Source organism: Vespa mandarinia, chromosome 12, assembly GCF_050613455.1.
Source record: "Vespa mandarinia isolate Hongniang chromosome 12, ASM5061345v1, whole genome shotgun sequence".
In the NCBI taxonomy this organism is placed as follows: domain Eukaryota; kingdom Metazoa; phylum Arthropoda; class Insecta; order Hymenoptera; family Vespidae; genus Vespa; species Vespa mandarinia.
This window is the reverse complement of record NC_140821.1, coordinates 156350-177047: the sequence shown is the minus strand read 5'-3', so window position 1 is coordinate 177047 and position 20698 is coordinate 156350. Positions and strand designations below refer to the sequence as shown.

Below are 20698 nucleotides of genomic sequence, written 5' to 3'. Positions count from 1 at the left end.
GTTGACCGTTCGAATTGTAAGTAAGACGATCGTTTTTCAATTCAGCTATCAAATTGACTACATTTTTCTTCCCAATGAAAAATATGTTCGATCGAAGGCGATTCGATCAAAACCAAGAAATAGTTTGAAAGTTGTAAAAGTGTTTTGGAAGGAGCGACGCCGGTGAGCAAACGGAACATTCGATGGGACGTTGAATTTCTCGAGGCAGGAAACCCTTCTAGAGTTTGAAAAGTTCGTGGAAATAGACAACCTCGCGGAGGTTGGCTGAATGTTCGCAAAGTGAATTTCACTTGAAACTTAAGATTTTATTTTATTCGCATCCAGTTGGGTAATGAAAAGTCCGTTAATACTCGAGTTAATACGCGTACATTGAAAGGAGATTGACTCGCGGCATTGGCCGGCGTTAAACTTGTTATTCCTTTAAGAAAAAATACAGTGCTTCGCAGAAATAAGAAATAAGAAATATGGCGGTACCCACTACCGGTGTAGGTGAGTATTTTTTCCATTCTTCTTTGCTTTTTACTCGATGCGGATTTAATCTTTTTATCATCGTTTCTCTCGAGACGGTCTTCACCTTTGCAAATCTCTTTCCGTTCCTTTTTTTTTTCTTTCCTTCTTTCTTTCTTTTCTTTCTTTCTTTTTTCTTTTTTTTTCTTTTTCTTTTTTTTTTTTTTTTTTTTTTTTTTTTTTTAAGCTAGACGCAACCCAAGCACGTTGATCCGTTCTTTCCTGTAAATTAGATACCTTCGCCAGATTTGCAATTTTTCTCGAGAGTCTATGTCTCCTCGTTTTTTTTTTCTTTTTTTTCCACTTTCATATCAACTTTCCTATCTCTGAGAGATATCGGACCACTTCATTCTCTTTCATTTTTCCGGTCGGTCTAAACGGAAAACTTGAAAGACGATCGGAAAATTACGGCATGCCCAATACTCCGAGCCATAACCTGTATCGCGCACCAAATCCAAATTTTCATTATTTCAACCTTTAGCACGGTGGATATTTCTCAACGTTGATATTTCTCACAGTTGTTCCACGAAACTTTCGCTTGCTGGAGGAATTAGAACAGGGTCAGAAAGGTGTTGGGGATGGTACAATTAGTTGGGGATTGGAGAATGACGATGACATGACTCTTACACATTGGACCGGGATGATAATCGGACCACCCAGAGTAAGTGCCAAGCGTTTGATGATACTTTCATATTTTCAAACAATATTTAGCCTAATGGGTTACAGTTGTTAGCGCAATTCAATCTATCTTTTTTTAGACGCCGTATGAAAATAGAATGTATAGTTTGAAAATTGATTGCGGTCAAAGATATCCAGACGATGCGCCCAATGTAAGATTTTTAAGCAGAATCAATATGAATTGTATCAATAGCACTACCGGAGCCGTAAGTATTCACCTTTTTTTTTTTCTTTTTTTTTTTTTTTTTTTTTTTTTTTATAGAGTCGTGAACAGTTATCTCGTAGCTTTGATTTATAATTTGTATTGTAATTTGCGCAAAGGTCGATAATCGCAGTGTACCAGTACTTGCAAAATGGCAAAGGGAATACACAATCAAGACAGTTCTACAAGAGCTTCGTCGTTTGATGACACTCAAAGAAAACATGAAACTTTCTCAGCCACCAGAGGGCAGTACTTTTTAGCCTAACCACACATAAATTTATCATTTCTTCCTTTTTATGGTAGCACGAGGCGATATAATAATAAAGGTACCAAATAATAATAAAATGGTGCCCGATGGAAATTTATGCTAAGATGTAACGCCTTTGCAAAAGAAAGGCGATAATAGCTTGAAAAGTTGGATATGAATTTTGTGTTTAGGTAAGCCCAAGAGGTGTTTGTCCTTTAAATTTTAGGTCATGTTTAATCATTCGCATGTTTCTAATGTAAAAAGTTATTTGTAATTTTTAGGTAATAAAACTGTTGCGCGATAGCCGTAATGTTTCTCATCTTAAGAGATTATTACCGCTTACTGTTTCTGAGATGCTTATGAGGTATGTGCTTGCAAGACGTATTTTTCCAACTTTTCAAGCTATTATGATTAAAAAAAAAAAAAAAAAAAACAAAAAAAAAAACAAAAAAAAAGAAAAAAAAAGAAAAAAAAAAGAAAAAAGAAAAAAGAAAAAAAAAGAAAAAAAAGGGAAAAAAAAGAAGAAAAAAAAGTCACACAACAAATATTTTGAATCTTAAACTGGATACACCGATTGTCTAATAAAAAGAATAATCAGTAAGAACAAATTATGCCTTTGAAGTTTTTTAAATGAAAAACAAAAAGAACAAGAGAGAGAGAGAGAGGGGGGGAGAAAAGAAAGGAAAAAAATAAAAAATAAAAGTAGCCTCTAATACAAGCCAAATAATATTTCTGTTTATAGATAAGTGCCATCTTTTATGATTTTAAAATTATGATTTTATGGAGTTGTCTCAATTATTATAGAGGCGGATTGCCACGAAAATTTCTAAGCCCATGTAAATTTTGACAAATCGATTGAAAAATTGATAACGCGTAGGTAGCTTGAATTTGTAATTCGGATACGTTGGGAGTGGTTCGTAGAACGAAATCGTTATCGGAATATAATCGCTTTTGATATGACTAAATGGCAAGAAGTTGAATCGAATTTTCCCTAACCATAAATAAATTCTATCTATCTAATCTAGGAAAAATCTGACAAAAGTTAGATCGTTGAAATTAACTTGTCAAGAATATTGTATAAACGGGATAAAAAATTGGACATTCGACGTCCGTTTATTGAGACATCGCCCAAATACGGCCTCTTACTTCATACAAAAGGATATGTCATACTGCTTGGATCACATGTCGTCTAATAAATAAAGAATGGAAGGTGATCATAACAGAAATATAAAAGGTCGTAATTTGATTCAGAGTAGAGGATAGGGTAACATATAGGGTATATGCGTTGCACCGGGCAGGAGTACATTGATATATGAAGCATTGCAACTTACATTTTCATTTACCTTTTCATTCCAGTATAAATGCGACACAAGACTATGTATATTCCGATTATATTTAAATTTGGTAATCCATTTAGAAAGTGTGTACATGCTTAATAAATACGTATTTATGTTATAAGCTTCATAATTGATGTACTATGAATATTATGTTTTAAATTCAATATTGATCCAAAGCTCGTCAAGAGTATAAAATTCCTGATTAACGAAGATTAATAAGTTTACTTTCTCAAATATAATTTAAATGAGTTGTATCGTTTTATTCCTCTTTTATCAAACTAAATATGCAAGAGTACAGTTTCTTTTTTTTTTTTTTTTTTTTTTTTTTTTCTTTTTTAAGTTTTTATTTTCGCGTTTAATCTCTCACCGATAGAGAACTATGATCGTATAAATTATTTGCAGTATAAATATAATATAATTTCATGATTTCTCACCTTCGATTTGCATTGTATTATGTATACTCTGTTATTGCATTTTTAGACTATACTCAATTAGACCAAAGTATGAATTACGAAGGTATTTGAACAATTATTATTATTAGCTAATTTTATGAAACTTTAACTACCTGAAATACTATACATACCTCTGAGATCAGCTTTGTATTTCAGTATTACACTATCGTTAATGTAATAGTGTAATCTAATTCATATTAAATAATTATTACTCTATGTCGATGAAATGAAACTTAAAAATAAAAAAATTTCTTTAGAAAAATTATCTGTCAATTATTAGTACAATGTTTTCCTCTTTAACGCATCAACGTTTAATTTTTCAAGTGTAACATAATCAAATTACTTTATTCGAATCGTTTAAACATAATTATAAGTTACAAGCACACTTTATTACTTTTAACAATTTATTTATGTCGGCCGATGATAACATTGTTTGCATATTATTTATGTACAATGTACAAGTATATTGACTTGAAAATTTTTAATGAATCGAACATGCATCAAATGCTATATTGGCAGCTTGCGAGTCTGGAAAGTGCTAAAAATTTCCAATTATATTAATTAATTTATAAAACTACATTAGATCCCTTGATGCTAACATCGCCAAGACAATTTCTTTAAGCTGATGCTTCAACGGACTTATCTCGAAATAATTACACTACTTTTTAGGGACGAAAAGTAATTTTGTGTTCTTAACGGTAGTCCATGTGTGCCTCTTTAGGTAAATTACGCCGCTTATGAGAAAGATACCTATTCCAATGGTCTAAAAAAAATTATATAAACGTTAGAAATATTTACGATATCATATATAATCTTTAGAATTAAAAGCAAAGGGAACAATTTACCTTGATGGTATATCTTTTTCTGTCATCATATTCATGATTGGACGTCCACATAAGGAAAGTGGTAACGTCTTTAGCTATTTGAGAAGCGGTAGCAGGAGTACCATCTTCAAACTCCAAGACTTCGTCGTAAACGACCTATGGATATTTCTTTATTTATATATAATGTAGGACACAGAATGAGAAATGTGCAATGCGGGATGGTGGTGTCATTCTACTTTCTACTCGTATAATTATAAAATTACCTGTCCCATACCGATAGCACCACCTAAGAAATATGGATTAAAGTATTGACCTTCTTGTAGTTTAATTCCAGCCGGTGGATCACAATATCCGGTCAACAGAGAGAATATATAGTTCTGTAAAAACAGATTTATAAGTCCGTTATATTATTATAATATTGTATATGAAAAAATTTACCTCTCCGTCGTGCCTAGCATTGACGATTAGCGAAAGATCAGGTGGTAAGGCGCCATTGTTAGCCGCTCTAGCGGCTTCCTCATTTGGATATGGGCTTGGAACATAGTCCGATAATTTTCCTGGACGCATAAAGTATTCTCCGGTGGCGTCTGGACCATCTTGCACCTGTTTTAAAATCGTACAATAAAGTATATATATATATATATATATATATATATATATATATAGATCGATCAATAAGATAAGTACTCTCAATAAAAGATCTTTCTCTGTATGATCACCTGTATTTCAGCAGCAAGAGCTTTCGCTTCTTTCTCTGTATGACTAACGCCTACCAGATGACGATATGCTACATACTGCAAACTGTGACAAGCGGAGCATACATTTTTATATACTTCCCATCCTCGTCGCACGCTGAAATTTATAAAAAAATACAGTCAAACCACTCGTTTTATTAGCTCATTATATATTTAACACGCAGATGCCATACCTTGCATGATCCAACGAGTTAAACATTCCATAAAAATCCCATTTATATCTCGCAGGATGAACTGCCAGATCGCCGGCTTTTACAGAGCTATCTAGAGCATAAATTAAAGCTCCAATACCACCAGCAGTTATTCCTAAACACGTTACTAACTGTAAATAAGAGGATAAGTTGTCAGCTTGATACGCATATATATATACATATATATATATATTATGGCAAATCATTTATAGTTCAATAAAACGTATTAAGATGTATAGTAAGAAATATAAATTGACTATAAGAGTTATTACATAATGAAAGATATTATAACTTACTATATGAAATATAAAGTTTTTATAAAGTTCAAGATGGTGGTTACAGGAAAGGTGTCTAGGTAAGGAGGACATTTCCTATTGACAAATTGAAAAACACCTACCAATTTTCGACCTCTGGACCATTCTTTTGTAGTGGAGAAATTATTGGTCTGTAAAATCATAATGAATTATTAAGATTTATCTCATGATTAGATTACTCAATGGAAATAAAATTATACAGATGTTATATCTTCTCGTTATACCATTACTTACAATAAAATTGTTGTCCTTTAGACATAACTTTATATATATGCATTATAAAGTATTTAACTTTTGTGATCATATTTGGCAGTTACACTTTATATTTCTACAATTTTTGTACAAATATATATATATATAAAGTATATATAAAACACATGTTTAATGATGGCAGCATCATGATTTTCTCTAGACGTTACTATTACATAACATGTATTAAATTGTCTTTTAAAACTTTTGAAAATTTATGTATCTCTTTCTAAAAGACAATACGCTTGTGTGGCATTAATAAGAAAGGTGCCATTCGGATTAAATATTACGAATAAAAATGTCATAGCAGCCGACAAGTAGTACAGCTCGAGAGTAAACTTCTTATAGAAACTTGGCCGATTATGTCAATCGTATATAAGGCCAATAATTAGCCATGAATATATTACTTATTGCTCAAATAAATATATTTAATCGCGACCAATTGTTATTACAATTTTTCTTACCTGATTGACCAAAGTTCCATAATTCGGTTTTAAAAGACCAGATTTACAAATTCGTCCTAACGTAGCCGCCATCTTGGCCAGAGGTGCTATGTGCAAAAGGCGTTAGTCAATGAAGCAACTGAAGAATACACGAAGACAAATTTTTTAGTTCGACGAAGAGGATTAAAATATCTTATCTAAAGGTTGACACTTTTTCATCGTACACAGTAGTAATGGACATTCGCTTAAATTAAATCCTAATCTTTCATATTGGAAAGATTTCAGACAGTGATCACTTTTTCAAGCGATTATTGGATATAGAGATACAAATATTCGTTACTCTTAAATTTCCCGCTTTATGGCCCTCTTTCAAATTCTAAATTATTTGAATATCTTCAATTGGTTGTTATCGATAAATATGATTTTCGTTGAAACTTGATTTAAAAAAAATATTAATTATAATCATATCAAAGAATATAATAAAAATCATAACTTTTTTCTTTCGTTTCTTTTCTTCTTTTTTTTCTTTTTCTTCTTCTTTTTTCTTTTACATAATGGTGATTAAAACCAGCGTGAAATTAATTTCAGGTAAAATAAGAAATATTTCAACTTTATATCGAAGAACTTATTTTCATATGTGTTTGACTCATTTTTTTGATTATCGGAATAACGAAGTAATATGATACGTTGATTAATAATATATTTGAACGTGTAGTTGGAAAATGTAAAAACAGCGTAATTGCAATTAATTCCTGAAAAGAATGCTGATATTACAAATGAAACGGAAATTCTTTTTAGATGTCCACCTAGCTAGTTACGATATTTGAAGATAATCAAGGGAGAGGGCGCGACGCATGCGCCTATCTGTTGGCAGACTTGGCAGTTCGCCGTCGACCATTGGTGTCAGCTGCTACGTTCGTCAGATGGTAATGTGAATCGTAGAATATCGCATCGATCACCGTACCGAAGAAAACGCATCAAGATGAGCGGAGGAATGCCGGAGCTTGGCTCAAAGATAAGTTTAATATCGAAGGCGGATATTCGTTACGAGGGTCGCCTATTTACCGTAGATCCGCAAGAATGTACGATCGCTCTTGCTAATGGTGAGTATGAAAATCAAGATGGATACCGAACCTACTTTTGCCGCTTCTCCATTTCCCGGTTCTTTTTCTCCTATAGCTTTTTATCCTCTTCTCTAGCTTTTCTCTCTCTCTCTCTCTCTCTCTCTCACCTTCTATCTCTCTTTCTTTCTCTCTCTCTCTCTCTCTCTCTCTCTCTCTCTCTCTCTCTCTCTCTCTCTCTCTCTCCCCCTTGCTGCTTTCTTCTTCTTTTTTTCCTTTCAATTCATCCTAAATTAACGCTCGATCGTTCCTTTAGATTTGTTAAATTGGAAAATACTTCAAAATATATGAGATTTCGATTTGTCCGGTAGATCAAATGCAAAACAACCGGGGTCACCCTCCTAACGCTACTCTTGTAACGAGTGATTTATACGTTTCTCGATTAATCTACGTCTTCGAATTATATCAAAGATATATCAGATTTTATTTTACTTTATAATACTTCACACATATACGTTATGTACGGGACTTCATTGCAATATACTATTATGAACTCTGTAGATACAAACAATAAAGGCATCATTTCGAATCGTTTTCTGGAGGTCAAATGAACGATCAGCTTTCTAACGATGTTAGATTTAAATCTTCTAAAACTCGATTATACAAATATTATTTAATATATCGTTGATTTCTCCTTCACCCTCCTCCCCCCATTGTCTTTGTGCGTGTGTGCGTGCATATGCGCGCGCTCATATATGTGTGTGTTGTATGTGTGTATGTATATACATATATATGTACATATAAATACAATTTTTATTATTTATTACTTTGGATTTTCAAAGAATGAAATCGTTACACCTCGAGTAGCGTTAGATTTGATCTATCATTGTTCTACTTCACAAAAATCACACCATGTTACAAATATTATCCATTAATAGAAATTAATAAAGCAAACATAGTATATGCCCTTCTGATATGTCGACAGATTATATTAAAAGCTAGTATTTGCTTTATGTTTCAAATAATTGTTTTTACACACACAGAGTCATTGTATAGAAGGTTTATATCTCTTGCTTAGTTCTTTGTTTACAATGTTTCAATGTCCTTGTCCTCTTCGACTCTGTTAGATATCCATCATTGAACTCAAACATAGGGAAAATGTACAGGATCAAGGTTATCTTAACATATTTCAAATTCTATTCAAATTGTCGAAGTATTCCTTTTTTTTATTTTTTTATTTTATTTTTTATTTATTTATTTATTTATTTATTTTTTTTTCTCTCTATAATCACCAAATTATCCTATCGTCATTAGAAAATCGATAAAATATTTAATCTGAAAATGCAGAGGATAAAAAGAAAATATTTTTCTAAGGTTATATTCATTATATAGCATAAAATCTAATCTTGTTTATTTTTATAACAGTGCGTTCCTTTGGAACAGAAGACAGAGAAACTCAACTGCCCGTAGCTCCTCAAAATCAGGTCTACGAATATATTCTATTTCGTGGCTCGGACATAAAAGATATTAGAGTTGTGAATAATGTTAACTCTATACCAAATGATCCAGCTATCGTCCAGGTAATTGTATAAATGTAGCGTCTTACCTCCAAGATATTTACTTTTTTGGGACAGTCCAGTAATGAAATGTATGTTTGCACGGTGAATGATTAACTTTGAACATATCTGATAGCAATTGATTTATAGATGACTGTACAGCCATCGATGGGACAGCAATCTTATCAACCGCAACCGACTTATGCTCATCCAATGATGGGTCAAATGGGCCCTATGGGTGGTCAATATGGAACTCCTTACGGTATGACTATGGGGGCAATGGGACCAGTAATGGGCATGCCGACTACTGCCAGAGATCCTCGCGGGCCACTGAATAAACAGCCAAGTGAGTTGAGCTTGGGCCCTGCTGAACCCAATGCCATCTCTATCCCAAACTCACTATCGACGGCCAATGTCGACCCATTACCAAAAGACCAATCTCTGGAAGATGGTAAACTGTTTTTGCTATGATCTTTTCCTTGCCAATGGCATGCCTACTGCTTCCTTTTTGGTAAAAACGCTTGCTACATAATTTACTTCATTATATTGTATGTATTTTGAATATATTTGAAAGTGATTGCATTTAATAGATAATTCTTTTAATAATTTTTTAAGTAATTGCAAGAGCTGTATGTCATCTTGGAATTCATTCCAGATTCGCATCGCTTAACATTCTCTGCCGATATATTGAGTTTGTCCCAAATGATCTAAATATCTATATGCTATATTTTCTACGCTAGAACGAGTCCCTTAACTACAATAAATACATGTTTTATAATACTTTGCAAATGCTTTCTGCTGTGTGCACATACGTGCTTTCATATTAATTTACAATGTATCTTTAACCTTCTCGTACGTTTATAATTTAATTGACTTAATCCATAATATTATTCATATAGCAGAAAAGTATTAATGGCAGTAACTTGAATATGCGTGTTAGATTTTATTATATTAATAGTATTACGTGTAGAGATATTCGAACAAATTGCAATATTTTTCTCGGATGAATCATATTTTGGATTCGAAGGAACTATCTTTGCATCCGCATTTTTCTATTTTTCTTTGACAATACGATTAATTGTTGTTATCCGAGCAGCGTATGAGCATGAAGCTGTGTCGAGTAACGTTATAGCAAGAACAGTTTAAAATTTGAAGTAGTTTTGGCTATTATTCTAATATTCTTTTAATCGGTAATGCAATGACATTAGTAAGATTGTAGTACGATACAGAGTGAGAAATATAAATTTGTAATATTTGGCCTGTCAATTTTTCTTATACTTTACGAGGTACACCAAAGACAAGAATTGAATCCTTCTTATGTAGGTGTACTGGATCTTATTAGCGGAGGATCGAGATCAACAACGCCGACATCTTCATTATTGACTAGAAAAAGTCCTACAATAGATCAGGGCATACAAGTAGGACATCAACAGCAACAGCAGCAACAACAACAGCAGCAACAGCAAAGTAGTCTTGGTAAACACGTTGAAAAGCCAAACATTAGAACCGTTCAACCTCCACGTCGTGATCACGAAGGGTAGGATAATTGGCATTGAATTATTTGCCATTGAAAATTCGTTGTTTTACTTTAGACTCGTTTAAAAATAGATTAAGGCAAGCTTAAAGTTTAATCGCTAAACATTTTTTCTTCTCTTCTCTTCTTTTCTTTTCTTTTCTTTCCTTTTACCCCGCTCCTTTTTTTCTTTTTCTTTTCTCTTCCTCATACAGACATGTTGGTGGCAAAACGAGCAATGCTATGTCACAATATAACGATATGAAGAGAGACGCCATGAAATCTGATGGTCCGATACAGGGACAAAGTGGACACCCCGGAGGTGGTAGAGGAAATCGTGGTGGTTGGATGAATCGTGGAAATATACGTGGCCGAGGTAGAGGACGCGGTGGTTTTAGGGCCAATCAACCTGGTAATGCTGGAGCTAAATCCAAAAACACGCTCAAATTTGATAACGATTACGATTTCGAGCAAGCTAATACGGAATTCGAGGAATTAAGGTATATATCCGGTTGTCTAGTTAAGTTTTCAAATACATGCATGTTTACTTGGCGTATTTCACTTCATACATAATAATAAGTGGGAATACACGTATCATGCAATAGTAAGTTGGTTATATGCGATATTAATGCAGGCATGAATATACGTATAAGTGTCCTGTTTACGCATCGCATACACATTATTATATAGATTAATATAGATTTATTGGCGCACAACTATTTTAATAAAGAAATATAATTATATAAATATAATTAGATCCCAATTGGCAAAGACCAAAATCGACGGTGGTACGGATAACGAGAAGAAAGATGATAGCGGTAATGAAACTGGAGCAGGCGAAGGAGAACCCGAGGAAGAACCGGAAGTTGTTCATTATGATAAATCTAAATCATTCTTTGATAACATTAGCTGCGAGGCTGTCGAGAGGAGTAAAGGGTTGGTATAGCTTTGATATAACAAGTTCTGGCCGGTTAATAAATGAGAGTGCCTAGATGTCGACGATCGAAGAAACTTTTATTTACAGACGATTCCAGCGTACGGATTGGAGGACAGAAAGGAAATTGAACTCTGAGACGTTCGGCGTGGCTTCGACAAGACGTGGCGGTTTTCGCGGCCGTGGCTACTATAATCGTGGTATGGGAGGAATGTATGGGAGAGGTGCTGGCAATATTGGTACGTCTGGTTTTCGTGGTGGGTACAGAGGTACTCGAGGCGTCAATCGCAAGCCCACCAATCAACAACAGAATAATAATCCTGGTAGTCAAGCTCGTGCGACCAACGAACAGTCTACTACTCAGTCGCAGCAGAATAACCGTCTTGTAACTGGAACGGCGTAAAACCTGGAATATGCCACACTATGAACAACGCGCTATTAAGTATAAGTATTCTTTAGATAATAAGGCTTTTACGGTATATGCTCTGCCCATACGGACTGAAAATGATTTTGGAAAAATTGGCAATCTGATAAATTTTAGATTGTCGTTAAAGGAAATGTTGCGAAGAATCTCGCGCGTGGGACTCTGCTGGCGCACAGAACTCTCGCATCTAGACTTTTTTTCGGTGTAAGGGAGACGTTTACTCTACGGGGAAGAAATGTTTTTTTTCTTTTTCCCCTTAGCTTTGGATAATGATCACGATATACGCGCGTGCACGCGCACACACACACACACAACACAACACACACACACACTTATCGAGAATCGTCCTTTGATAATCGTTTATATGATTGAATGTAGTCTTGTAGTTCGTGTGCGTTCTCGAGAGGAAATCTTTGCGCTTTTAATTTTTTTCTTTTCTCTAACAGGCATCGGAGCAAATACAGGACACGTTACATTTGAATATAATCTTACAATATGATCCATATGAGACGTTGAAAGCGCAGGCAGGTTTATCATATTGAGAAGAAATTGACGAAAAATTACAAGTTCTAGTTTAAAACTTCTCGTTTATATTTTATTCGAAATGCGAATTTCTTTCTCTCTATAAAACATTTTTCCTACGACTCTTTCAAGGGGACGTTTCAAGTTTAATATTTTTCCCATAAGCTTCGTATCGTAATCATTATCACGTCTTTTCGTATAAGTGTTTAGTAGATCGAGATAGGTCAATAAAGATGTGGCAGAGAAAAAATAAAATGATAAAAAAAATTATACTGGTAATTATATTTGCATTAGTTATAAACACCGATAGGATATACTCAGTTTCGGTGATGCCTCGGAATAAAAATATTCTTATGAAAAAGAGGGTAGACGTGCGTTTAATGGCTATTTCTGGGCTATTTTGCTTTGTATTCGTTTGACGGAAGTATCTTAAGATATAGAGAGAATGCATGTATATATAATACTTATAATTATGTCCATAAGTGGATATGGTTATATATATATATATATATATATATATATATATATATATATGTATGTATATATATATATATTCTATACATATATATTCTTTTTATATCTTTTCGAAGGGTATACTGAGAGAAACTGAGTATATTCGTTGGTACTTATCAATCGTAAAAGAATGTGTGACGCTGAGAATGGAGTTATTACTATAGCTAAATTATCGCGTGTTTTATTTTTTGAATACGCAGACGAAATTTCGAGATAACCGACTAGAAGTTTCTACAATAGAAGGAGAAGAAAAAAAGAATAAACAAACAAACAAACAATATTTAGTTTTAAGCGAATGGAAGATTCTTTCGAAGGTATAAAACTTATGATAATGCGTGAGAGCTCTTTAAAATGCAAATATGTATAATCGATACTGTCCTATGTACGAAATCGTCATCGAACGCGTTCGTAGACGACCGTTATTCACATGGTAAAAGAAAGAAAAAAAAAAAAAAGAAAAAGAAAAACAAGAATACGACGAATCGTTTGTTCGTTATACCGTGTGTGAGAGATCAATAAGAAGCAGATGGCGAGCTTAAGGGGATGATTATAAATTGAAAGTACAAGTCACATTTAACAGTGAAACGTGCACTAATCGCAGCGAAGAGACCAAAACGCGAATCGCTCTGCATGAAAAATTGACTTCGGTGCATAGGCTAAAGATTTTTTCGACTTTGCGACTGTATCAGTAATTAGAAAAGTGGCCTAACATTTAATTTTTTATCATTTATTTTGAGTTCCATCGATCCATATTATAAAAACAGAAAAACGTGATATTTCGGTAAATATATGGCTTTGGTCTCTTTCATAATCATCATTTTTCATTCGACTCTTCCATTTCAAAGCGGTGTGTTTCCAAAAAAAAAAACAAAAAAAAAAAAAAACAAAAAAAAGAAGAAGAAGAAAGAAATAAGAAACAAAACAAAATAGGAAAAATTAAAAAATAACGACGCGATATTCGAGAAAGTACTTACAATTAGAATGAACGAAAAAAAAGAATACTTTATACTTGTATGACGCACGTCGAGTCTGCTGCTGACCTTTTCTCATTCATAAAACTTCAGTAAGAGACTCCTCGAACATAAAGATTGAGAATGAGAAGGAGGAGGAGGAGGAGGAGGAGGAGGAGGAGAAGGAGAATGGGGATGGGCGAAAATTATCGAAGATATAGAAAAAGGAAAACGAATGTAACCTGTCGCCAGTAGACTAGATGATATATCGTCATCATTAATTAACAGGATGGTTTTATTATATTTGTCGTGTGTATGTGAAAGATTTGAGGGTATTGCTAAGGATAGAGGGAAGGTAGGTAACGTCGTTCTCCTTTTTTTTCTTTTTTGTTTTCTTCTTTTCGATAGTTTTTACCGACAAATTTTGCTCTTCTTTTTTCCTCGATCTGGGTTACATACATTTTACATGTTCAAAATTTAAGAATCAAGTGAAATTCATTAATATCTCATTCGATCGAAGGTACTTTGCGAATTATGTATATGTATCGTATAACTTCGTCTTTACGTATTTCGAATATGGTCCGCGTGACACGATGCTGCACTTTGACGGTCGTGAAAGTAATAAAAAATTAGAAAAAAAGCTGGATGATCAATGCCCCTTAGACGAGGAAAAGGAGTAGGAGAAGAAGGAAGACAAGTCTGAAAAGAAGGATAACGGTATAATAATGCGGAGAAGACAAAAAGTATGTGTATTATTTGCGACTGTTATTTTTCTATGGCTCTTGCCGAGATCCACGCATATATACAAATGTATACATAACGTAAGCCAAGATTTAGTTATACATACGTTATATATATATACATATATATATATATATATATATATATATATATATATATATATATATATGACGATGGTGGTAATGATAACATATTGATAATGATAATAATAATAAAATAATAATAATAATAATGATGATAATAATAAAAATAAAAAAAAAAAAAAAAAAAAAAAGAAAAAAAAAGAAAAAAAAAGTAAACCTTCATAGTCTATCGGCGATGCGGCCAAACGAAGTATAAAGAGAATAATAAAAACAGGAAAAAAACACAAATCAAGTGTATATTAAACGTAGGCAGATAAGAAGAAAAAAGTATATGTTTTAAGTTTCTTGCATTATGCATGGGGAGAATATTATTACACGATGTACGCGATTTTCCAACGATAAGTTTTTGTTTTGTACAGCGGATATTGTGAATCCCGATGCTATGAATAATACTGAAATGATGAAATAATACGCGGTGTATAATCTTTGTAATAGTAATCGACCTCTTTTTTTGTGTCTTTTTTTTCTTAACCTGTTAGCTATGCACAATGGTATATTCGTATACTTATACACGCTTACAGATTAATTATTTATTACTTCCTAATTTCAGAGCATTTTCTTCCTACCGTCGAAATGCAATTCGCTTAGGAAACTTTTCGCGTATAAATGTAACAAAATAGTTCATGTTTCGGTCAAACACAAATTACGCTAGTTCTCGTACTATTATCGTAAACTTTCGTTATTTTGCGTCCTTTTCCAATTTTAGTCTCGACATACGTCATGTTGTTCTTGTAACGTCGACGTAGAGTACGAGGATTTGGTACATAAATCTCATAAGGTTGACGACCACTCTCGATGACCCAAATGCTACCGGATTCACCGAAACGTAGAACATTTAACAGGCCCTGCGCGACGATGTACGGCCTATCGATTAAACAAATTTGTCTTCAATCATAGGACAGATCGAGGAATTCGGATTTGAAGAGATCCGCGATAGATAGATAGAGAGAGAGCGTCGCAAATAAAGACGACACTTACGTTTGTATGGGGACCTGTTCCAAGTTCTTCACAAAATCCGCTTTCATTACTCTGGATAACAATTTGTTCGGACTGTCGATAGTGAGACCAGTTTCTGTTAATCCAGGGCACAACGTTATCACCCTTATTCCGGTTCTTTCGTAATTATCAGGGTCCTAAGAGATAAATGAAATTTTTACGTATTGTTATGATTATAATCGGTTCCGTTACATAACGATTAAAAATATAATTAAAATTCAGCACCGAGATTAATCAATAATCGATAAAACTCACTGCGAGAGATTGCGAAAGACCTATGATCGCGTGTTTCGTAGCCGCATAAACTGGAAGTTGAGCCGTATTACCGATATTCATGTGTTCACTGACATTCACCAATATTCCACCGTGTCCACCGCTCTCTTTGCTCATGTGTTTGACAGCCAACATTGCTGTTGAGATCATTCCAGTCTGACAAAAAGGAAAAAAGATTTTCTTACTAACATCTTTAACAATAAATAACAGATTATATAAAGATTTGTTTTTTTTTTTTTTCACTTACAATATTCACGGCGATCTCACGTTCCCAACGTCGTTCGTCGAGTATTCCAGCATTATTAATCACTATGTCGATTTCGGTCATTAATATTGATGCTTCCTCAAAGGCCTCTATAAGATAAACAAACTATATACATTCATTACATAGAATATATAGAAATGAAAAATGTTCTTTTCCCCTTTCCGACACTTTCGAATTGAAACTTTCGATCGAACAAACCTATCGATTGCTCGTGTTTAGCTACGTCACTTTGTATGAAGTATACTTTGTTTACACCGTACGACTTTTCTATACCCAAGCCAATCTTCTTACAAGTCTCTCCGTCTATATCGAGTATAGCTATTTTCTATAACACATTGAAGTATCGTTTATTTCGTTCGAATATCATTGATCATTGTAAAATAACGATATTTCGATCGATGTTCGCTTACGTTTGCTCCGTGTTTCAGAAAGCTATTAACGAAAGCGTAACCTAGACCAGCAGCACCGCCAGTTATTAAAATATTTTTACCAGATACCACACCATTGATTTCTTCCAATTCCTTGGTTCTTTCCGAGGCCGAGGATCGTCGTCTGATCATCCGTTGAGCTACAATGACAAATCAACGTGATTCTTTTCTCCTTTAATAAGTCGGTCAATAATTTTTTCTTTTTCCTTCTCTTTTTTATACAGGATAAATAAAAGGCATCGCATAAGAATAAAGCTAACGGTGAAAAAAATACAAATGTTAGAAATCGTTTAAAAAGAATATCGTTTCTTTCCCGGCATCTTCTTCTGATTTTCCTTGAGGAAAAATTAGGAATACTCATCGTACCCATCATCTCCATTTTCGAAATAAATAAATCGATAAGAATCGAAAAAAAATGATGACAGAACGTAGCGATCACAAAGAAGCAAACTGAAATCGAGGGCTCTGTTCGAATGGTATTTATACAAATCGAATAACATTAATCGGAGACGCATTAATATTACTTGATGTTTCACGCTTCGTTTCGAGGAAAAAAGAGGGAAGAGGACGGGCTGGTTCCTCTTTCTTCGTCAAGAGGTACGTGTGTGTGTGTGTGTGTGTGTGTGTGTGTATGCAGGGAGAAAAGAAAGAGTGATCTCGAAGAAATCGAAGCAACGTGTTGTTCGGCGATAGCTCTGCTACTTAATTAAAAAGAAAAAAAGTGATAAAAGAGAAAAAAATAGGATAAGAGAGAGAGAGAGAAAGAGAGAGAGAGAGAGAGAGAACTTTCTTATCAACGTTTTTTATTATAATAATTGTGATAACCGCGAGACGATAGAGAGACAATCGTAGTCGGAGTATGATTATTTTCCTCGGTCGTGTCACAGTAAACTATGTAAATATTACAGATCTTTTTACTTCTAAACAAATATATAGGCAATATCAAAAGGTCGACTTAATCGCATTCTATGAAAGACAATCGTATGATATTTAACGTAACAAGTGATATGTCATGGAGATAATGTTATTGATGTACAACTGACAGCGTGAATATACATTTTGTGGGAGAAGGAGAGAAAGAGAAGATGATTTTTATCGTGACCACCGCTGTACCTTTTACGTAATTATTCAACGACAATAAGAATAAGTCCAAGGATAAGTCGATTTAGGAGTCGCTAGTTTTTCTTTTGCCTTTATTTCCGTCGTATCGGTTAAAGTGCTTTTCGCGGAAAATCATCAATATCTCAATTGATATCAATCCCTATTTAATACATTGTACGAACGGTGCATTCGACGATGTCGACGAAACGTTTGCCGATAGAACGAGTCGTGTGGCAGAAGACGAAGAAATAATGAACGGTCGTGCGCTCAGCTCATTATCGAGGAAACAAATGTATCATTTTTCTTTTTTCTTTTCTCTTTGTTTTTTCCTTTTTTTTAATACTTATCTGACGAAGGACGCATTAACTATAAATTATATGAAAAGCTAGACCTTTTTTAACCGCGATATTGTTAACCGGTTCGAGTTGGTTCGCGTTAGATCTTACACAGGTCAATATTCGCGAATAAATTATTATAATGACATTCATTGTGTTATTTTTCTTTTTTTCGTTAAAACTTGGCAAAAAATTTTTCGAAAATTGAATTGAAACGTGAAAGTTGCAAACGAAGAAGTTTCTTTTTTTTTTTTTTTTTTTTTTTTTTTTTTTTTTTTTTTTTGTAGATAATAAGCCTCAAGTTTATCGAAGACGACCAAATTATTAAGGAGCACGAAATGAAGCACGGTCGGAGAGATAGTATATATAGCCCTCTCTCCTACAATCGACATTGAAAGAAAATATATCCATTTGCTTAAATCTAATACCAATTCATAGATTTTCGTAGATTCTCTAGTGAAAATAGGAACATTTTATTTCTCATAAATATATTTTACAAGTATTTAACTCTGTTGTTCCTCCCCTTGATCCGTTTTCTGGGGTAAACTATCGGACAGTTGAACTTCATAAACAGGTTTACCTTGCTCGCTTATCCATATAGTTCCATTTTGAGCGCATCTGATCGCATAGACTAGCCCATGAGCAACTGATTCCACTCTGATCGTGAAGAATAATCGATGGTCAAGAAACCGTGAAAAATCATCAAAATCGCAAACAACCTCATACACACCTTTGGGGTTGGTACTTTTGCAGGACTTGAGGATCTATAAGATTGCTTCGAAAATCTTCGTGATTCGCCTCGGTCACGCCTGGACAAAGCACTATAATTCTCACCTTGGTTCTCTGATAATGATAAGGTTGCTAAAAGAAAAAAGTTGGGCGTGCATCATAAAGGAGGGAAAACAATAATCGAGTAAAATCTAAATGAAAAATGTAAATATGCATACGGCGAAGGAACGGCTAAAATTCACCACGGCGTGTTTTGTGGTGGAGTAAACTGGAAGTTGTGGTAAAGCACATAGGCCAGCGATCGAGGAAACATTCAGGACAACGCCTCCTTTCCCACCTGAATCTCGACGCATTTGTTGTATTCCCAGTAAAGTTGAACGAATCAGAGCTGTCTGTGAGAAAAGAAAAGAAAAAAAAAACGCGTGCAAATACGTTTGTACTTATAATAGAGAAAAATGCGAAAAGATCAAAGGGCCATGGGAACTCACCACGTTAACGTCTATAGCTTTTACAAAGTCAGCCTCATTTATCACGCTGGCGTTGTTGATTAAAATATCCAGACCGCCAAGTATATTGATTGCATCCTTAAATGTAACTACGGCAAACGATCTCTATTGTGTTATTTTCTTAGAAAATTATTACACAATTATTACACAATTATCAAATATGAGAGATAAAATGCGAACTATTGAAATCGGTGCTACGGGTCACGTCGCAGGGAAGAAAAATCGCGCGATTACGGCCAAATTCAAAATTTAATCTCTCCATCGCCCCTGTTCCCTCCTCCTCGCGGTTGTCGATCATGAGGACTTTCTAAAAAAAAAAAAAGTAATTCAAATTAAATACTTGTAATATTTTCTTCTATATACATATTTATAACCGACTCATAAGGTTTACATCATTTACAAATAACGCGATCGAGTTTGAAGTAGTACGAATTTAATAATTGATCGAAAAACTAATGTTTGTTTATCCAGAAACATAACTGATCGATCGATAAGAAAATATTTACTTACAGTTGCACCATTACGTAACAATTCTCTGCTAAAGGCCAAGCCCAATTTACTCGCTGCGCCCGTTACGATCGCTCTTTTGTCTTTTATTTGCATTTTTTTTTTTTCTTTCAAAACGAAATTTTTTGCCTTACCGATAATCACTTAAAATTCGAACAATATTTCTTCCCCGAGGAATATTTTCTTTCGAGATTAAATCAGTTAAACTGAAGAGAGATCTTATTTTTTGCGATTAAATGCGTCGTAAAAAGTGAAAGATTGATTGAGGAGCGAATAAAAAAATGACGAAGATCGGGCGAGAAACGACGGAGTCATGTCTTCTTCGTCACTTCTCCCGATACGTATGTCAGCCAATACTAAAGAATCATCGTCTTCCTCTGTTTTTCCTACGACGATCTTCGACCCCACACGAATGATCCAATTCCGTCTCATCGGAAAGCCGCGAGATTAATTTCTATGTAACGCGTTCAGATTTCTCCGAAAGGAATCAAACTTTAATCCTCAAGCTTTGATTGTACTTTGATTTTTACAATAGGCTCGCAAAGAAGAAAGTAATAATCGATCGGAGTAAGACTTTTTTGCTTTTTTAATATCATAACGCTCATAGATTTTCAATCGTATCGTTTCTTCTTCATTTCTTGTTCGAAGATTTTACAAAGTTTCTTGCAATCGTAATGGAAAAGAGAACAAAAAAAAAGAAAACAAATCAAATATTAATTTCATCATACTACCAAATAAGAAAAAGATCATGTTGTGCTTTCAACACGACGAATATTTTCTTCTCGTTCTCGTAAAGAAATTCAACATCTTAAAAAATCTCTTTAACTGAGAATGCAGATCGCTCCGTTATCTGTGTCGGTGTACGTTTCTTGTACTCGTTTTTCTTTTTTCTGAAGTGCACGATCTCTTTGCGACGAGCCGTATTCCGACACTTTTCCTTTCTACGTACGTTCTTACTACACGCCGATCTTCTAACACATTATATATAATAAATTTAGTTTA

At 34.1% G+C, this 20698-nt stretch overlaps 5 protein-coding genes across 12 annotated transcripts; 2 read left to right on the top strand and 3 right to left on the bottom strand.

The window, feature by feature from the left end:
* Nucleotides 1-216: 216 nt before the first annotated feature.
* Nucleotides 217-2065, top strand: Uev1A (Ubiquitin-conjugating enzyme variant 1A). 2 transcript variants are annotated; one of them, XR_004840246.2, is made up of 5 exons: nt 217-489; nt 1026-1168; nt 1266-1391; nt 1507-1825; nt 1916-2065. XR_004840246.2 is itself a non-coding variant. In XM_035882835.2 (4 exons), the coding sequence occupies exons 1-4, from the start codon at nt 465-467 to the stop codon at nt 1645-1647; spliced, it is 435 nt and encodes a 144-aa protein (XP_035738728.1). In that variant the 5' UTR covers nt 217-464; the 3' UTR covers nt 1648-2045. The 2 variants fall into 2 exon arrangements, 1 of the variants encoding a protein (XP_035738728.1); XM_035882835.2 differs by having other exon boundaries at nt 1507-2045.
* A 1716-nt stretch (nt 2066-3781) lies between these two features.
* Cyt-c1 (Cytochrome c1) lies at nt 3782-6334 on the bottom strand. The gene is made up of 8 exons (XM_035882814.2): nt 6221-6334; nt 5591-5638; nt 5176-5324; nt 4967-5099; nt 4686-4850; nt 4511-4624; nt 4269-4403; nt 3782-4186 (listed from the first exon to the last, which is right to left on the bottom strand). Exons 1-8 carry the CDS (start codon nt 6290-6292, stop codon nt 4082-4084), a joined length of 921 nt encoding a protein of 306 aa, XP_035738707.1. The 5' UTR covers nt 6293-6334; the 3' UTR covers nt 3782-4081.
* A 731-nt stretch (nt 6335-7065) lies between these two features.
* Nucleotides 7066-13204, top strand: tral (LSM14 family protein trailer hitch). Of its 2 annotated transcripts, none has more exons than XM_035882725.2 (7): nt 7066-7302; nt 8686-8840; nt 8967-9267; nt 10140-10353; nt 10545-10829; nt 11086-11265; nt 11354-13204. In XM_035882725.2, exons 1-7 carry the CDS (start codon nt 7182-7184, stop codon nt 11664-11666), a joined length of 1569 nt encoding a protein of 522 aa, XP_035738618.1. In that variant the 5' UTR covers nt 7066-7181; the 3' UTR covers nt 11667-13204. The 2 variants fall into 2 exon arrangements, with proteins under 2 accessions (XP_035738618.1, XP_035738619.1); XM_035882726.2 differs by having other exon boundaries at nt 7068-7302; nt 8967-9162.
* LOC118448802 (15-hydroxyprostaglandin dehydrogenase [NAD(+)]-like) lies at nt 13065-17117 on the bottom strand. Of its 5 annotated transcripts, none has more exons than XM_085660576.1 (7): nt 17043-17117; nt 16501-16658; nt 16289-16415; nt 16073-16179; nt 15808-15981; nt 15535-15689; nt 13065-15420 (listed from the first exon to the last, which is right to left on the bottom strand). In XM_085660576.1, exons 2-7 carry the CDS (start codon nt 16648-16650, stop codon nt 15189-15191), a joined length of 945 nt encoding a protein of 314 aa, XP_085516702.1. In that variant the 5' UTR covers nt 16651-16658; nt 17043-17117; the 3' UTR covers nt 13065-15188. The 5 variants fall into 5 exon arrangements, with proteins under 5 accessions (XP_085516702.1, XP_085516701.1, XP_035738422.2 ...); XM_085660575.1 differs by lacking the exon at nt 17043-17117 and adding an exon at nt 16885-17026; XM_035882529.2 differs by lacking the exon at nt 17043-17117 and adding an exon at nt 16741-16971.
* A 1286-nt stretch (nt 17118-18403) lies between these two features.
* On the bottom strand, nt 18404-20602 carry LOC146872626 (15-hydroxyprostaglandin dehydrogenase [NAD(+)]-like). Of its 2 annotated transcripts, none has more exons than XM_085660580.1 (6): nt 19700-20602; nt 19370-19496; nt 19172-19278; nt 18902-19075; nt 18685-18815; nt 18404-18611 (listed from the first exon to the last, which is right to left on the bottom strand). In XM_085660580.1, exons 1-6 carry the CDS (start codon nt 19790-19792, stop codon nt 18458-18460), a joined length of 786 nt encoding a protein of 261 aa, XP_085516706.1. In that variant the 5' UTR covers nt 19793-20602; the 3' UTR covers nt 18404-18457. The 2 variants fall into 2 exon arrangements, with proteins under 2 accessions (XP_085516706.1, XP_085516707.1); XM_085660581.1 differs by lacking the exon at nt 19700-20602 and adding an exon at nt 19581-19669.
* Between the last annotated feature and the right edge of the window lie 96 nt (nt 20603-20698).

Excerpts from the sequence above, each read along its gene's own strand:
- Uev1A (XM_035882835.2), top strand. The coding sequence starts at position 465 with ATGGCGGTACCCACTACCGGTGTAG. Across the intron at positions 1,169-1,265 it reads TGATAATCGGACCACCCAGA|ACGCCGTATGAAAATAGAAT; the intron begins GTAAGTGCCAAG and ends ATCTTTTTTTAG. Across the intron at positions 1,392-1,506 it reads TCAATAGCACTACCGGAGCC|GTCGATAATCGCAGTGTACC; the intron begins GTAAGTATTCAC and ends ATTTGCGCAAAG.
- Cyt-c1 (XM_035882814.2), bottom strand. The coding sequence starts at position 6,292 with ATGGCGGCTACGTTAGGACGAATTTGTAAATCTGGTCTTTTAAAACCG. Across the intron at positions 5,639-6,220 it reads ATGGAACTTTGGTCAATCAG|ACCAATAATTTCTCCACTAC; the intron begins GTAAGAAAAATT and ends ATGATTTTACAG. Across the intron at positions 4,404-4,510 it reads GTGCTATCGGTATGGGACAG|GTCGTTTACGACGAAGTCTT; the intron begins GTAATTTTATAA and ends AAATATCCATAG.
- tral (XM_035882725.2), top strand. The coding sequence starts at position 7,182 with ATGAGCGGAGGAATGCCGGAGCTTGGCTCAAAGATAAGTTTAATATCG. Across the intron at positions 10,354-10,544 it reads CCACGTCGTGATCACGAAGG|ACATGTTGGTGGCAAAACGA; the intron begins GTAGGATAATTG and ends TTCCTCATACAG. Across the intron at positions 10,830-11,085 it reads ACGGAATTCGAGGAATTAAG|ATCCCAATTGGCAAAGACCA; the intron begins GTATATATCCGG and ends AAATATAATTAG.
- LOC118448802 (XM_035882529.2), bottom strand. The coding sequence starts at position 16,897 with ATGGAGATGATGGGTACGATGAGTATTCCTAATTTTTCCTCAAGGAAA. Across the intron at positions 16,416-16,500 it reads TTCTGAAACACGGAGCAAAC|AAAATAGCTATACTCGATAT; the intron begins GTAAGCGAACAT and ends AATGTGTTATAG. Across the intron at positions 15,421-15,534 it reads GAACAGGTCCCCATACAAAC|GCCGTACATCGTCGCGCAGG; the intron begins GTAAGTGTCGTC and ends TTTAATCGATAG.
- LOC146872626 (XM_085660580.1), bottom strand. The coding sequence starts at position 19,792 with ATGCAAATAAAAGACAAAAGAGCGATCGTAACGGGCGCAGCGAGTAAA. Across the intron at positions 18,816-18,901 it reads ATTTTAGCCGTTCCTTCGCC|CAACCTTATCATTATCAGAG; the intron begins GTATGCATATTT and ends TTTTTCTTTTAG. Across the intron at positions 18,612-18,684 it reads CAAAAGTACCAACCCCAAAG|AGTGGAATCAGTTGCTCATG; the intron begins GTGTGTATGAGG and ends CTTCACGATCAG.